General features: G+C 35.4%; 1 protein-coding gene across 1 annotated transcript in view; it reads left to right on the top strand.

Moving 5' to 3' along the window:
- ICE2 (interactor of little elongation complex ELL subunit 2) overlaps nucleotides 1-15,388 on the top strand; it is a 65,447-nt gene that overhangs the window by 32,032 nt on the left and 18,027 nt on the right. Inside the window, exons 10-12 of the mRNA XM_068965397.1 lie at nucleotides 1,739-2,738; nucleotides 3,446-3,621; nucleotides 8,521-8,650. Of these exons, the coding sequence (XP_068821498.1) occupies nucleotides 1,739-2,738; nucleotides 3,446-3,621; nucleotides 8,521-8,650 (1,306 nt within the window). The remainder of the gene's footprint in view (nucleotides 1-1,738; nucleotides 2,739-3,445; nucleotides 3,622-8,520; nucleotides 8,651-15,388) is intronic.

Below are 15,388 nucleotides of genomic sequence, written 5' to 3'. Positions count from 1 at the left end.
TTAAATAATCAGTAATTATCACTCTCATTTCTTCTTTTATCCAACAGTTTGGGCAGTTTTAAATTTCCAAGTGCTTGCATTCATATTGTTCGTTGACTTTTTGCGTAATGATTTCTGATTTTATTTCCTTCTAAACAGTCAACCTTAGTAGATTCTGCTTTGTACTTTATTGATATTTTCTTTGTGTATTAATTTGTAGTCTGTCTTTGGAAATACCCCTTCGATCCTTGGGCGGGAAAAGGTATATCTTTGTAGTCTATGTGTATGTTTTCAGTCATTCATGTATCTTTGTTACAGTTATTAAATATTCATACTTTCTTCATCCCTTTCTTTACTTACTTAGAAACAGTGTATCATTGGCCAAGTACAGTTGTTTCTTTCAAATTTTTCTTTTATTTTTCAGTTTTGACAATTTTAATGTTATTTGGCATGTCACAAATCATTATTCATCATGGATTTCATCTTTTTTCTTTTAGGGTTTTTTTTTTTTTTTAATTCAGTCAAGCCATGTGGCTTGTGGAATGTTAGTTCCCTGACCAGGGATTGAACCCATGCCGTTGGCAATGGTAGTACAGAGTCCTAACCTCTGGACTGTCTGGGAATTTCCTGGACTTCATCTTTTGTTCAACATAAGATTCCTTTTTCTATCCAATGCTTTTTGCGTTGACTTTTCTCTAACGCTTAATATTGTTAGTCCTACTTTCTTTATTTCTTGATGTCATGTCCCATTGTTTCTCCTTGAACCTTTTTGTGTAAGAATGCCTCACGTAAACAATGTATAGCTTTATTTTTTCTTTTACTAAATGTGGTATTGTTTAGTGAGAAACTACTGTGATTGACTATACCAAGAAATTTTCTGTACATAATTGCACTTTTAATGCTTAGAACAAACCTAAGATGATGACCCTATTATCATTATTTTACTGATGAGGAAATTGAGTTTCAGAGAGGTGGTTTACACAGATGGAGCTTTCTTACTCACTGCCTGAGGCTGTCAGAATATTTTTCTCTCAAATCCTAAGCTGTAAAACAATTTCATGGTGTTTATCTAAAATACTCTGCCAGACTAAGGAGAGATTTTGCTACTTGACAAGACAGTTTATTCCTGAATAAATTAAAACTGGAGTTCTTCCGTGACTAAAACAGTACATAAAAACTATAACCTTCAATGGCTTCATGTCCCAAGATAGAGTAAAACCATTTCCTATCCATTTTTCCTCATACTGCTGAGAGTTGTTTTCCCTGAGTGGATTTGTGAGGAAAGATACTGATTGATGTTAGAGGCTGGTGACTCTTCCACAGTTGCATTCCACAGTTCCACAGTTGCAGTTTCCTTAGAGTGGCAAGGGACTTTCCTCCTGGTCACCTGAGTCCCTGCAAGAGCATATAAAGTGGGTGTGAAGGGAAATCCACTGCCTTCCTGTTTGGCCTCATATTTCTTCTTTGAGGTCCTACCTGTTTTTGATTAGTGGGAATACCTCTTGAGATGTAGTAGTTCACAGGTATTTTCCATTTCCTATGGTATAGCAACTTGAAAAATTTTTCTGTGTTTCGTCAACGTTTCATTGGGAAGATAAGGGTAATAGTTGCTAATACTCTGTCAAAGCAAGAACCTTTCAGAGCCATTCAACTTTTCTTTCTCCTTTTAAAGAGTATGAACTATGTTTGTGATGGGTCACTGATAGGTGAGGGGTGGCCTAGAATTGTTGCTAATAGTTTGCCAATATATTTTCTCAAGATATCTTATGAAGTTAACCAGTGCCGAAAAATTGAGACCCGAGAAAATTTGGATCTGGAGTTTGATGATGATGTCACAGAACTTGAAACTTTTGGAGCAACCACCACCGAACCATCAAAGTCACCAAGTCCAGCAAGTACCTCCACAGTAGCCCCCATGACAGATACACTCACAGCCCCCAGCATAGCAGACACATCTGAGGCACCAACTTCAGCAGACATTTCTGCTCATTCTAGAAGTTTATCTCAGATTCTGATGGAACAGTTGCAGAAGGAGAAACAGCTGGTGACTGGTATGATAGACAGTGGCCCTGAAGAGTCCAAAAGTAAAGATGATCAGAGATTTATACCATGTGGTGAAAACATATCAAATTCTGACAAGCCTTTGGTGCAAGATAGTGACTTGAAAACATCTGATCCCTTACAATTAGAAAGTTCTATGGAAATTGAAACCTCTAATAAAAATGATATGGCCACTGAAATGGAGAGTGTTGATGAAAGAGTAAATGTTCTAGAGAACACAGACAGTAATTCAAAGGAAAAGACTGTTACATCAGAAGCAGCTAACACTGAAGATGTAGTTCTTGACAGTAGTGATACAGATGAAGACTGTTTAATCATTGATATGGAATGTCAAAATAATAGTAATGGAAAGACAGCTGAAGTGGGTTCTAATTTAAGTTCTAAACCAGCTAGCCTAAATTCTTCCTCAGGACAGACTTCTACAGGAAACCAGACCAATAGTACTTGTAGTCCTGAAGAGTCATGTGTTTTAAAAAAACCTATCAAACGAGTATATAAAAAATTTGATCCCGTTGGAGAAATTTTAAAAATGCAGGATGAACTCTTAAAACCAATTTCCAGAAAAATGCCTGAATTGCCCTTAATGCATTCAGAAAACTCTAAACAGCCTCCTATTTCTGAGCAACCCTCTGCTCCGTCAGATGCCTCTAGCTGGCCAAAGTCTATCTGGCCTTCTGCCTTTCAGAAACCAAAAGGACGTAAGTAAATATTTACAAAGAATTTTATATTAACTGTTTGCCTGTTCCTTGTCCTTAGGTTTTTTTCCCCCTCATTCCCCTCCTTTCTCTTTGTAATAACGTTTATGATCTTTACATAGTCACTGATGGTTCATTTTGATTGGAAAATGAACCATCATTGACTGTGTAAAAACCTTCACTCCAAAAACGCACCCACAATTGTATTGATTTTTGTAACCTGTGTTTATTCAACATTTACAATGGCCAGTAAGCTATAGATAATGTGGTTTGCCGAAATGATGAAAGACAAGTGTGTCAAAAATCATGATAAATATGTATTAATCTAAATTTACTTATTCTTGATCTCAGACTGCAGTTTTGTACTTTTTCATTTTGTAAAATAGATATAAGGCTGCACCTCAGGTCTGTCTCTATTATGAATAACACTACTTTTTAAAACTTCTTTTTACTTCGTATGTTGTCTCACTGATATATTTGTGAGGGTAGTAGGATAAAAGGAAGAGAACCTTAAAGCTTTGATTTCAGCTCTTGCTGGAATTACAGTTATAGTAAACAGAAATGCTAATAGTGTAATGGTCACAGGAACTAGAAAGCTGGTAGTTCAATTGTTTTATCTTGGATTATGATGGATAAAGTAGTTTAAAATAAAACTTTATGATGGATAAAGTAGTTTAAAATAAAAATGATGAATATAATTATTTTTAAAGGATTGCCATATGAACTTCAGGACTATGTTGAAGATACATCAGAATATGTAGCTCCTCAGGAAGGAAATTTTGTTTATAAGCTGTTTAGCCTGCAAGACCTGTTGTTACTTGTGCGATGCAGCGTCCAGAGGATAGAGACCAGACCACGTTCTAAAAAACGGAAGAAAATCAGAAGAGTAAGTTGTTACTTGGGGAGTTAGGATATCGTAGCATAAGTAGGTGGGCAGCAAATATTGAACATGCCATTGTGATGAAGTTTGATTTTAAGTTATTGATCTTTCTTACAGTAGTTTTTTCACGTTGAGATTTTTTAGTAAAATACTGAAAACACTTTTAATAAAGTTTAGTTGAATGTAATAATCATGAGTGCTGATAACATTCTTGTGTGGACTATATATAAACTTTGTGAAAAACGGCACCATTATAGACTTGACCTAGACTGGCACATATGTTCCAGCTTTCTGTGTGAATTTGAATTTTCCTTTATTGGCCCCTTTCTTTCTTTCTTTTTTTTTTTTTTTTAATTTTTATTTTTACTTTATTTTGCTTTATAATACTGTATTGATTTTGCCATACATTGACATGGATCAGCCACGGGTGTACATGAGTTCCCAATCCTGAACCCCCCTCCCACCTACCACCCCTTTCTTTCTTTATTTGAGAATCTTTTTGAGTTATTTTAGAAGTTTGCATTTTGAAAGGTGGGTTTTCATGAACATTTGAGAATGTCTTCCCAGGCTTGATAGAATACTAAATGTCTTCTTTCCTTTTTCCCCTATTGTTTCTTTGGGGATTTGGTATAAATATTTTCCTTAGTTAAAGTTTTTGCTACACTTCGAGTAATTGGTTCTTTTGGCAGTTTTGTTATATTTGATATTTTAAGTTCTCTTTCAGGTTAGTTCGATTTTTGTGTGTGTAACCAATGAATTTAGGTAAAGAGGAGCTTTTATGGTATAAATGATTATGTGAGAAATAATGAAATCTCTCCTTTCTTAATATTTTTTCTGTTGTGTCCATTTTATCATAGTTCACTTTTTCTTCCTTCCTTTTCCTTTCGTCTTCCGACCATCCTTCTTATCTTCCCCTCTCCTTTCCTCCTCCTGCTTTTCTTTCTTCCTTCTTTTTTTCCCTCCCTTCCTCCCTTTCTTTTTATTTTTTTATTTCTTTTTTTTTTTAATGTTTTTGGCCATCCTATGAGGCATGTGGAATGTTAGTTTCCCAACCAGGGATTGAACCCACACCCCCTACATTGGAAGTCTTAGTTCCTTCCTTTTTTGATATTCTCTGTTTCTTGCTGTTTAACCTGCCACCCGTTAAGAATCCTGAGTGATCACTGTAGAATGTCAGTGTGTTTGGGGCTAAGGAACTGTGATGTTCCAGCATTGACCCTTGTGGATCAAGTCCCTGACTACTACTTTTATCATATTAAGGTGTAACTGAATTTAAAAAAAGAAGAAGAAGAAAAGAAAAGTTCTCATAATTGGTATTCATCACTGGTTCAGACTTGAAATTTTAGAAACCAGCTGGTTTTGAATTAAACAAATGGTAGAGAGTTTTTAAAACGAGTACATTAGGGAATGACAAAATGCTATAGGTCTGATTTTAGTCTCCTTTTCGATAAGTACAAGTATTCTCTGTATTAAAAGATTTTATTTACTAATTTTTTCTTGTCTCATCTGTACTCAACTGTGATGAAGTTAATAGCCATAGCATGCACATCTTGAATACAGATAGCATCAGTGCTTTGGATTGTATTTTCAAGATTTTATTTCATTCATTCTTACCTGCTATCTGATTATTTGGACACTAACATCATTTCTGTGAGCCCATACCACTCTGTACTGATCTACCAGCTTATTACACTTAGAAATTATTGATGGGCAGGATCTCTTAAGTAAGGATAGCCTAGGAATATTTTGGACCCTGATTTAATTGTTCATTGAGATAACCTGTTAAGGACATTGTCATTCACTTGACTAAAGTGAAGTTTGTAAAACCTTATAGAAGAGTATTCACTCTTCATCAAAATATATCAAAACCACCAAGCCCCAAAGAATAGCTAAATAGGAGCCTTCTGTTTCTGATTATGTCAAACCCTGAGTATAATTTTAAATTTTTCAGCAAATACTTATTTTATCTATCATTATATGTAATAGTTTAGTACACATATTTTAAATTCCTTAGTAGAATATGTTCCCTTTGGAATCATATCCTAGTCATCTGTTTTTCTCAAATGTTTTGTTCCATAGAAACTCAATAAATAAATATTGAATAAGTAAGAAAAAATTGAGGCTTGAGGAGAGAGGAGGGTGTTAGGGAAGGGAAATTGAGCCACTAGTTAAAATTTTGAAGTGGTAGTGTTTAAACTCCAGTTAGGTAAGAATGCATCCTCATTAGCATTTCCTTCTTAAAAACCAGCTGGTTTAGATCAAGTTTTAAAACGCTCGGAAGTCTCTTCAACTTCTGCTATCCAAGAACCTCATTTCTTCTTTTTGTTTTCCCTTTGTTTCTTCAATTCTCTGTTACTGTAATTGAGATTTTAGTTTCCAATGTCATTTATTTTTTCTCATCAAGATTCTGCTTAATCTTGTACAACAGAGGGGAACCTAGAACAGCAGCCACTCTCAACTGATGAAAAAGAGGCTAATTTGGAACTCAAGATGAAGCTAGAATTTACTGAGTTCTACATGTAGTTATGAAATCCAGACAAAATACCTCTGAATGATTTAATATTATATTATTGTCTGTCTCAGTTAACCAGGTTTCCTAAGAGTTATATTCTGAAGGGATTAAAAAACTTAGATCTAGTTATCTTGAAGTTTACATTGGCATTCTCGGTCCAGAGAAAAGTATCCTGAAGGTGCTTGAATCTTAGGAAACAACAGAAATGTACCTATTGGGATACAGGTTATGTCACCATCCTAGTGACAGGATACTAGCTATGAAATATTTTGGAATGTATGTAAAAGTTTGGAAGGTTTATGTGATAAATTGGAAGACAGAAAACCAAGAGAAGCTTTTACTTAGAAGTGAACAATTAAGGGATAAAGAAAACAGTAAGTTTAATGTATATAATTTGAAAACTTTGTACTTAAAATTTCACTTTAATTTTGGAGTACTGAGATAAAATATTCAGACTTTTCCTTCCCTTGGCTTCCTGGAGATGGCAGTAGAATACATAAATTAATACCAGATTCAAGACTTACTTTTATAGACATGACAGTATTATCAAAGAAAATCCCCCAGAGTACTTTATTCAGAAAGAGTAATGTTTTTTAATTTGAAAAGAAATCTTGAATTAATTCTATTACCTATTCATGATCCAAAAGAGGATCTTCTTTCTCAGTTATTCGTTTTCCAACTCTGCTGTGAACTGGTTGTGTGTCCTTGAGCACGTATCTTAACCCTTTGAGCCTTCATTTCTTTATCTCTGGGTTTTATTTGCAACTATAAGCAACCATAAATGCATATTACCAATTGCTGAAGAATTATTATACAATTAAGTGACTTTAGCAAGGCAGCCCACTCCGATATTCTTGCCTGGAGAATCCCACGGACACAGGAGCCTGGCAGGCTAGAATCTATAGGGCCACAAAAAGTCACAACTGAAGCGACTTATCACACAGCAATATTATCCTAATCATAATTTTTTTTTAAATTAAGGAGATACTGTATGGAGCTTACTACTCAAACTTTGGCCCCAGGAACAACAGCTTGTTAAACATGTACAGACTTGGTTTTCACCTCAGATTCCACATTTATTTTAAAATAGTTATTCACATGCACATTGAAGTTTAAGAAGCACTGCTGTTGAGTTTTACAATATTCAAAGGTAATAATGAACCAAAATTATTATTCACAGAAATTTTACTGGATTTGAATTATTCTTAACACCACCATTATGTTAGGCCCACTAAATTCACCAGTTTATGAAAATCAGTCATTCTGAAACATTTATGAAGTAGTTTCAAGTATAAAAGTGAAAGACAGCTTAGTATAATTTCAGAAGTTGGTCAGTCACTAAGTCGTGTCCGATTCTTTGCAACCCCATGGACTGTAGCCCACCAGGTTCTTCTGTCCATAGGATTTCCCAAGCAAGAATATTGGAGCGGGTTGCTGTTTCCTCCTCCAGGGAATCTTTCTGACTCAGGAATCAAACCTGCATTATCTGCATCTCCTGTGTTGGCAGGTGGATTCTTACCACTGAACCACCAGGGAAGCCCCAGGGAAGCCCAATCTGACAAGTACTAACTGGCTATATAACTTTAAGTTCCTTAAATCACGTGTTTTTCCCTCTGCCAGCTAGAAATGAAGAGACTGCTATTAAGATTAGAATTTTCTTTGACAGAAATGAGTTAATATGAGCATAGTGAACATGACTAGCATTACATTATTTTACAGGCATGGATTTCCTTACATCTCATTTAGACTAATCGTAGGTATAGTCATTTTGCTTATTCTGTACAGTCCTGACCAATAAACACTAAATGGCTAATTTATCAAGTACGTAGTGTCTGGAATAAAGTCTTTTGTATTAATGAAGAGAGCAACATCCATGTGTATTAATGTAAGTACTAGTGCTCATACATTTGTAGAATGAAAACAAGCTGCTCAGAGTATTTAAGCCTGAGATGATGTGACTAATGGTTTAAACAGGCAAAAAAAAATCATACTTTTTTTTTAACCCTCTTGAGAATTATTAGTATGTATTACAGTCATGGCTTCCCAGCTTCTAGTTTTGAACCTTTGGGTAGTTATGTAACCCAGGGTTTATTCCAAGGATCCTGTCAGTCATGTTCAGTCACAGAAATAAAATATGTTTATGTATGGAGAGGTATGTTGATTTTGGTTGGGGGTAGGGGAGGCTCTTGGTTCACGATCTCTTTTTTTATCCACCACTGCTCATGTCTACTAAGGGTTCTACCCATATTTCTTCCTACATCCAACTGTATTTGAAAGGATGAAATAAGATTACCTGAGAACATTTCGAAAAGCGGCTAAGTTATATAGGCAAATGTATTTACTGTTAATAGTAAATTAATAAAGCTTTATAAGAGTATAACCTTGAATTGCAGCAATTTCCAGTTTATGTATTACCAAAAGTGGAGTATCAAGCTTGTTATGGAGTTGAAGCTCTGACTGAAAGTGAACTCTGTCGCTTATGGACTGAAAGTTTGTTGCATTCCAACTCCTCATTTTATGTTGGTAAGTTAAACAAGAGGCTTTGTTCTCCTTTTTAATTCCTTTGTAAATATACACAATTCAATTTATCTGTAAATTCTATACTTTTAGTTTTCAGTTTTCTGATTGTGTTAGTATTTCTTTCTATTAAAACATTTCTACTGCAGAGTTAAATAGCAGAGTGTGAGTAGTGATTATCATATGTTTTGATTTCTCTCTTATTCCCTTATTAGTTGCATATGAATGTTAATGTAATCATTTTATTTTTAAAATATTTAGGAGTATAATGAAAAAATATAGATGTGTTTTCTAACAAGCTTCTTTTAAAAGTGCTATATAATTGGTTTTAAAATATATTTTTTGAAATTTTCTTAAATTTTTGACATTATTTTTTAAATCTCACATATTATCTCGATGAAATAGTTTATTTACTTTGTTTTGTTTTTTGTTAGGGGAATAGTTAGGCAGGATCTTAATTTGTGTTGGCTGGGTTCATAAACAGTTAACATACTTCATGCAAAGGATTACTTGATAATCATTATTGATATTGTTCCATTCTGTTGAAATCTTTACTCCTATACTTCTCAATTCATCCCTTATATTTCACTGCATGCGAGTCATCTCAGGCTGCCCTTCCTTCATGTGATTTCCTTCCTTTGGTATCTCAATGCATTGCCTTTTTTTTTTTTAACCACTTTTACGGTTTGTTGCTTTCTACTTAATTGTTGTTTTTTAAAAGCCTGTCCTATCTTCCCATTGGGCTTCTCTTGTGGCTCAGCTGGTAAAGAATCCACCTGCAATGCAGGAGACCTGGGTTTGATCCCTAGGTTGGGAAGATCCCCTGGAGAAGGGAAAGGCTACCCACTCCAGTATTCTGGCCTGGAGAATTCCATTGACTGTATTGTCCACGGGGTCACAAAGAGTCAGACACGATTGAGCGACTTTCACTTCACTGTCTTCCCAGTAGACAATAGCTAGTTTAAAGTCAGAGTCTGATAAAACTTTATATTCTTGTACTACTTAGCATAATTTCTGGTATGTAATTGTTTATAAGTGTGCTTTTCTTGGTTGATCCAAAAATAGGTCACTCACTTGAAAACCTTTCCTATATTTTGGTTAATCAATATTTTGTCTTCATGTTTTATGAGAGTGTTAATAAGATCATTGATTCACTCTCTCTTCAGTTCCATTCAGTCTCTCAGTTGTGTCCGACTCTTTGCGACCCCATGAATCGCAGCACGCCAGGCCCCCCTGTCCATCACCAACTCCCAGAGTTCACTCAGACTCACATCCATCGAGTCTGTGATGCCATCCAGCCATCTCATCCTCGGTCGTCCCCTTCTCCTCCTGCCCCCAATCCATCCCTCCCAGCATCAGAGTCTTTTCCAATGAGTCAACTCTTCTCATGAGGTGGCCAAAGTACTGGAGTTTCAGCTTTAGCATCATTCCTTCCAAAGAAATCCCAGGGCTGATCTCCTTCAGAATGGACTGGTTGGATCTCCTTACAGTCCAAAGGACTCTCAAGAGTCTTCTCCAACACCACAGTTCAAAAGCATCAATTCTTCAACGCTCAGCTTTCTTCACAGTCCAACTCTCACATCCATACATGACCACTGGAAGAACCATAGCCTTGACTAGACGAACCTTTGTTGGCAAAGTAATGTCTCTGCTTTTGAATATGCTGTCTATGTTGGTCATAACTTTTCTTCCAAGGAGTAAGCGTCTTTTAATTTCATGGCTGCAGTCACCATCTGCAGTGATTTTGGAGCCCAAGAAAATAAAGTCTGACACTGTTTCCACTGTTTCCGCATCTATTTCCCATGAAGTGATGGGACCGGATGCCATGATCTTCGTTTTCTGAATGTTGAGCTTTAAGCCAACTTTTTCACTCTCCTCTTTCACTTTCATCAAGAGGTCCTTTAGTTCCTCTTCAGTTTCTGCCATAAGGGTGGTGTCATCTGCATATCTGAGGTGATTGATATTTCTCCCGGCAATCTTGATTCCAGCTTGTGCTTCTTCCAGCCTAGCATTTCTCATGATGTACTCTGCATAGAAGTTAAATAAGCAGGATGACAATATACAGCCTTGACGTACTCCTTTTCCTATTTGGAATCAGTCTGTTGTCCCATGTCCAGTTCTAACTGTTGCTTCCTGATCTGCATATAGGTTTCTCAAGAGGCAGGTCAGGTGGTCTGGTATTCCCATCTCTTTCAGAATTTTCCACAGTTTATTGTGATCCATACAGTCAAAGGCTTTGGCATAGTCAATAAAGCAGAAATAGATGTTTTTCTGGAACTCTCCTGCTTTTTCGATGATCCAGTGATAGTCACCCCTTAATTGCAGTTTTGCTCTGTGGTTTCAGTTATCTTCAACTAGTCAACCATGGTCTGAAGTAGTAAATGAAAGATTCCAGAAATAAGGAAATTGTAAGTTTTAAAAAGCACACCATTTTGTATAGTGCCTGGGATGTGAATCACCCCTTTTCTAATCTCTCCAGCCCATTAGTCAGTTTGTAGTATCCCAGTTATCAGTGCTTATCTTCAAGTAACCCTTTTTTAACTTAGCCCCAAAGTGCAAGAGTAGGTGATGCTGGCAATTTACATATGCTTAGGAGAAACTGCACACTGCTTCCTTTAAGTGAAAAGTTGAAAGTTTTCAGCTTTCTTTTCTTAATTAGGAAAGAAAATTTATATGCTGTGTGGCAAAGATCTATGGTCAGAATGAATCTTCTATCTTGAAGTTATGAAGGATAAAGAATGCATGTTTGTTTTGCTGTCAAACTGCAAAACAAACCTCAAACCACAAAGGTTATTGTCACAGAGCAGATAAGTATTAATTTAAATGGAAAAGGCATTCAGTTTGTAAGATATTTTGAGAGAGAGGGAGGGAGAAACACACCACATTCAGAAATCTTTTATTATAGTATATTGTTAAAATTGGTCTATCTTATAATTACTTATTGTTGTTAAACTCTTACTGTGCCTAATTTATACATTAAACTTCATTATAGGTATGTATGTGTAGGAAAAAACAGTATATGTAATGTTTGGTACAGTCAGTTTCAGGCATCTACTGGAGGGCTCTTAGATCGTGTCACCTGTGGATAAGGGGGGACGACTGTACTCTGTAAAGTCATAAGTAATCATTCCCTTGCATGCTATTTATCATCAGTGAATCCTGTCTACTGATAAGCCATTCATTTTGATGTAATGAGGTGGTGTATTTAGTGTCTTTGACAACTGTTTGGTGAGAAACTTAATGCTGTATTCTTATTTGATGTGTTTGCTTTGTTTGGATTTTTTTTTTTTTAATGTGGGGGTGAATGTTTCAAAATACTATTTTAAAAACATCTGTGAGTTTTGAGGTTTTTTACAATTTTATTTTATTACTCTTTTAATTTAAGAGAAATGTTGCAACAGGAAGGGAGTTTAGGAGAATGGACTCCTAAATAAATTTTTGCTACAGTTACTTTCAGGAAATAAGATAAAAACAGAAAGTAATAGTTTGTCCTCGTGGTGTCTGGAATGACAATATAATTAAAATAAGTTATATATCAGGTATGACTCTAAAGTAGCATGTGTGTCTCATTACTTAGTCTCTCTGTTTTGTAGTTCTACCTTACATTGTGTAGACTTAGTGGTTTTAAAGAAGAGTGCCTATCTACAGATGGTCAAGAGGTAAAAGATGTATACAAAATATTATTTGGTACATCTCTCTTCGAAAGTGTTTATTATTTCCCTTTGACACCTAAATAAAGGCTAATTGAACATTGTTTTTACCTATATGATGCTTTGCTAGATATGAGTTATAGTATACACTTCATGGCAAATAGATGGGGAAAAAATAAACGCAGTGACAGATTTCATTTTCTTGGGCTCCCAAATCACTGCAGATGGTGACTGCAGCCATGATATTAAAAGACACTTGCTCCTTGGAAGAAAAGCTATGACAAACCTAGACAGCATATTAAAAAGCAGAGACATCACTTTGTCAACAAAGGTCTTTATAGTCAAAACTACAGTTTTTCTAGTAGTCATGTACATAATGTGAGAGTTGAATCATAAAGAAGGCTGAGCGCTGAAGAATTGATGCTTTGAACTGTGATGTCAGGAAAGACTCTTGAGAGTCCCTTGGACTGCAAGGAGATCAAACCAGTCAATCCTAAAGGAGATCAACCCTGAATATTCCTTGGAAGGACTGACTCTGGGAAAGACTGAGGACAAGAGAAGAGGGCGACAGAGGATGATATATGGTTGGATGGCATCACTGATTCAGTGGACATGAGTTGTGCACACTCTAGCAGATAATGAAGGACAAGGAAGCCTGGCATGCTGCAGTTCATGGGGTCACAAAGAGTTGGACTCTTTGCAACTGAACACACACTTGAAATTAGTAATGTTTTTCTTTTCAAGTATTCTGTTTTTTTATTCTGTCGGTCTTCCTCCCTGTACTATTCTTGTGCTTTTAGCATCTGCTCCTCTTAGGCTCCCAATATAACAGCTCTTAGGATATTGCTGTGTATTTTGTTTTGTTCTCTCCTTTTGCTTCCTTATGTATCTACCACTCTCAAACCAAATTATAATATAATACACTTGAAATTCTCCAAAATTTTCCTTAGAAACTGTATATGTGTGTGTATATATATACACGTATATGAGTATTTTTCTATATATAAAGTAATACAGCAGTATTTCTAACTGTCATTAATGAAGTATGTGATGTAGGTCAAGGACTGTATATCCATTGTTACTAATCCTCACTATTCTGTAAAATAAGTGTTGTCTGTTTTACAGATGAGGAAACTGAGGCTTATAGAGTTTATTGCTCAAGGTTACAGTTTGTGGGAAATCCGGGATATGTATCCATGTGTTTCTGAGTCCACAGCCTGTGCTTTTCAGTTATAATGGAGTGTAAAAATCATGCTGAATGTGTGAGCCAGAAGATATGTGTGTGAGTACTTCATACTTTACAGCTTTCTTTGTGCTTTGGGTAAAATCATTTAAGCTTGTGAGTCCTCAGCTTTTTCATCTGTAGGTAATGGACATAATAACATTTTGTTCAGGGAATTCTGTGGCAGTCCAGTGGTTACAGCTCAGTTCTTTCACTGCCATGGCCCTGTGTCCAGTCCCTGACTGAGGAAAAGATACCATAAGCCACATGGAGCAATCAAAATAGTAATAATAATAATTTTTTGTTGAATCTACCTCAGGGACTCTATACACAAATCCTTTTTCTTACAACGATTATGTAATTTTTGTTGTTCAATTGCTCAGTCATGTCTGTTTGCGACCCCATGGACTGCAGCACGCCAAACTTCCCTGTCCTTCACTATATTATATTATGTAATATAATGCCCTAAAAGTACACTTCTCCTTAATGAAAATAAATGCCACAAGCCAATGAAGTTATACTTTGTATATTTTTGTACTGAGAAAAAAAATAGCTATTAACCTAAAATTTAGATTAAAATATGAGAGTAAAAAAGGATTTCTTAACCAAAGATTAAAAGCAGGCTAAAACAAAAAAAAACCTGAGAACTTCTCTATGCATAATTTTCAAAAAGATCTACATAGTATTACTTCTGTCCTAAAATATTGTCGGTTATAACATATACCTTTGCTTTGATAATATTTTTCTTTCGTATATGTTATTTTTAAAGTATAACATACATTTAGGAAAGTGAAAAGAAAAGGACCTCCCAGGTGGTAAAGAACACACCTGCCAATGCAAGAGAAAAGTGAAAAATGTACAGCTCAAGGAATTACATAACAAAGTCTGCACCTCTATAACTCACACCCAGATCAAGAAGCTGAAAACTGCCAGAGACCCATCTTTTGCCACTTATATAGCCTTCTTCCTCTTCTCCACTAGTAACCAGTGTCCCGCCTTCTAACGTAATCATATGGTTTTCACCAGCTCTGTATGGATAGAATTATAAAGTTCTTTCATTTATACCTTCTTTTGCTTAATAGTTTTTGAAGCTTATGTTGTATATAACAATATTTTTCTTTTCGGCATTTTCCTTTTTAAGAATATACCACCATTTATTTCTGCATTTAACTCTGGAAGCCTGTTTCGGTTGTGTCTGTGTTAATGCAGCTATGAACATAAGTGTCTGTTAGAGCAATGTGTGTGTATTGCTATTGGGCACATACCTGAGAGTGGAATTACTGGTTCATAGCTTAAGCTACATTAACTTCAGCTAGATAATTCCAGAAAGCTTTCCAAAATGATTATACCAATATACACTTATATTAGCAGCATGTGAGGGTTATATCTTCTCCACATCCTTGCCCACACTTGGCATTATCAGTTTAATTTTAGTCACGCTGGTGGGTATGTATTATTAACATCTCATTATTGGTTTTTTTTTTTCTCTCTTCCCCCCATTATTGTTTTAACTTGCTTTTCCTTGGTTATTTATGAAGTTGGACACTTTTTCATATGAGTAATAATCATTTGGATATTCACTTTTGTGAATTGCCTATTCAGACCTCTTTCACTGTTGTCAAGTTTATTTGCTTGTTAGTTTTTTGTTGGTTTTAAATGTTACAAGTAATTTTCTCCTGCTCTTGCCTTTTCAGTCTCTTAATGGTATCTTTTGGATTTCATAAATACCAGTATTTAGCCATTTTCTTTATGATTAGTGTTGTTTTTTTGCCTGGTTTAACAAGTGTTCCTTACAGCAGCATCATGAATATAATATCTTCTGGAAACCTTTCTAAAATTATTTTTTAATTTCCAGATATATAGTTTATGTGA

Source organism: Capricornis sumatraensis, chromosome 2 (genome assembly GCF_032405125.1).
Source record: "Capricornis sumatraensis isolate serow.1 chromosome 2, serow.2, whole genome shotgun sequence".
NCBI lineage: Eukaryota > Metazoa > Chordata > Mammalia > Artiodactyla > Bovidae > Capricornis > Capricornis sumatraensis.
The sequence above is the reverse complement of the archived record's forward strand: the minus strand, read 5'-3'. Positions and strand labels throughout refer to the sequence as shown.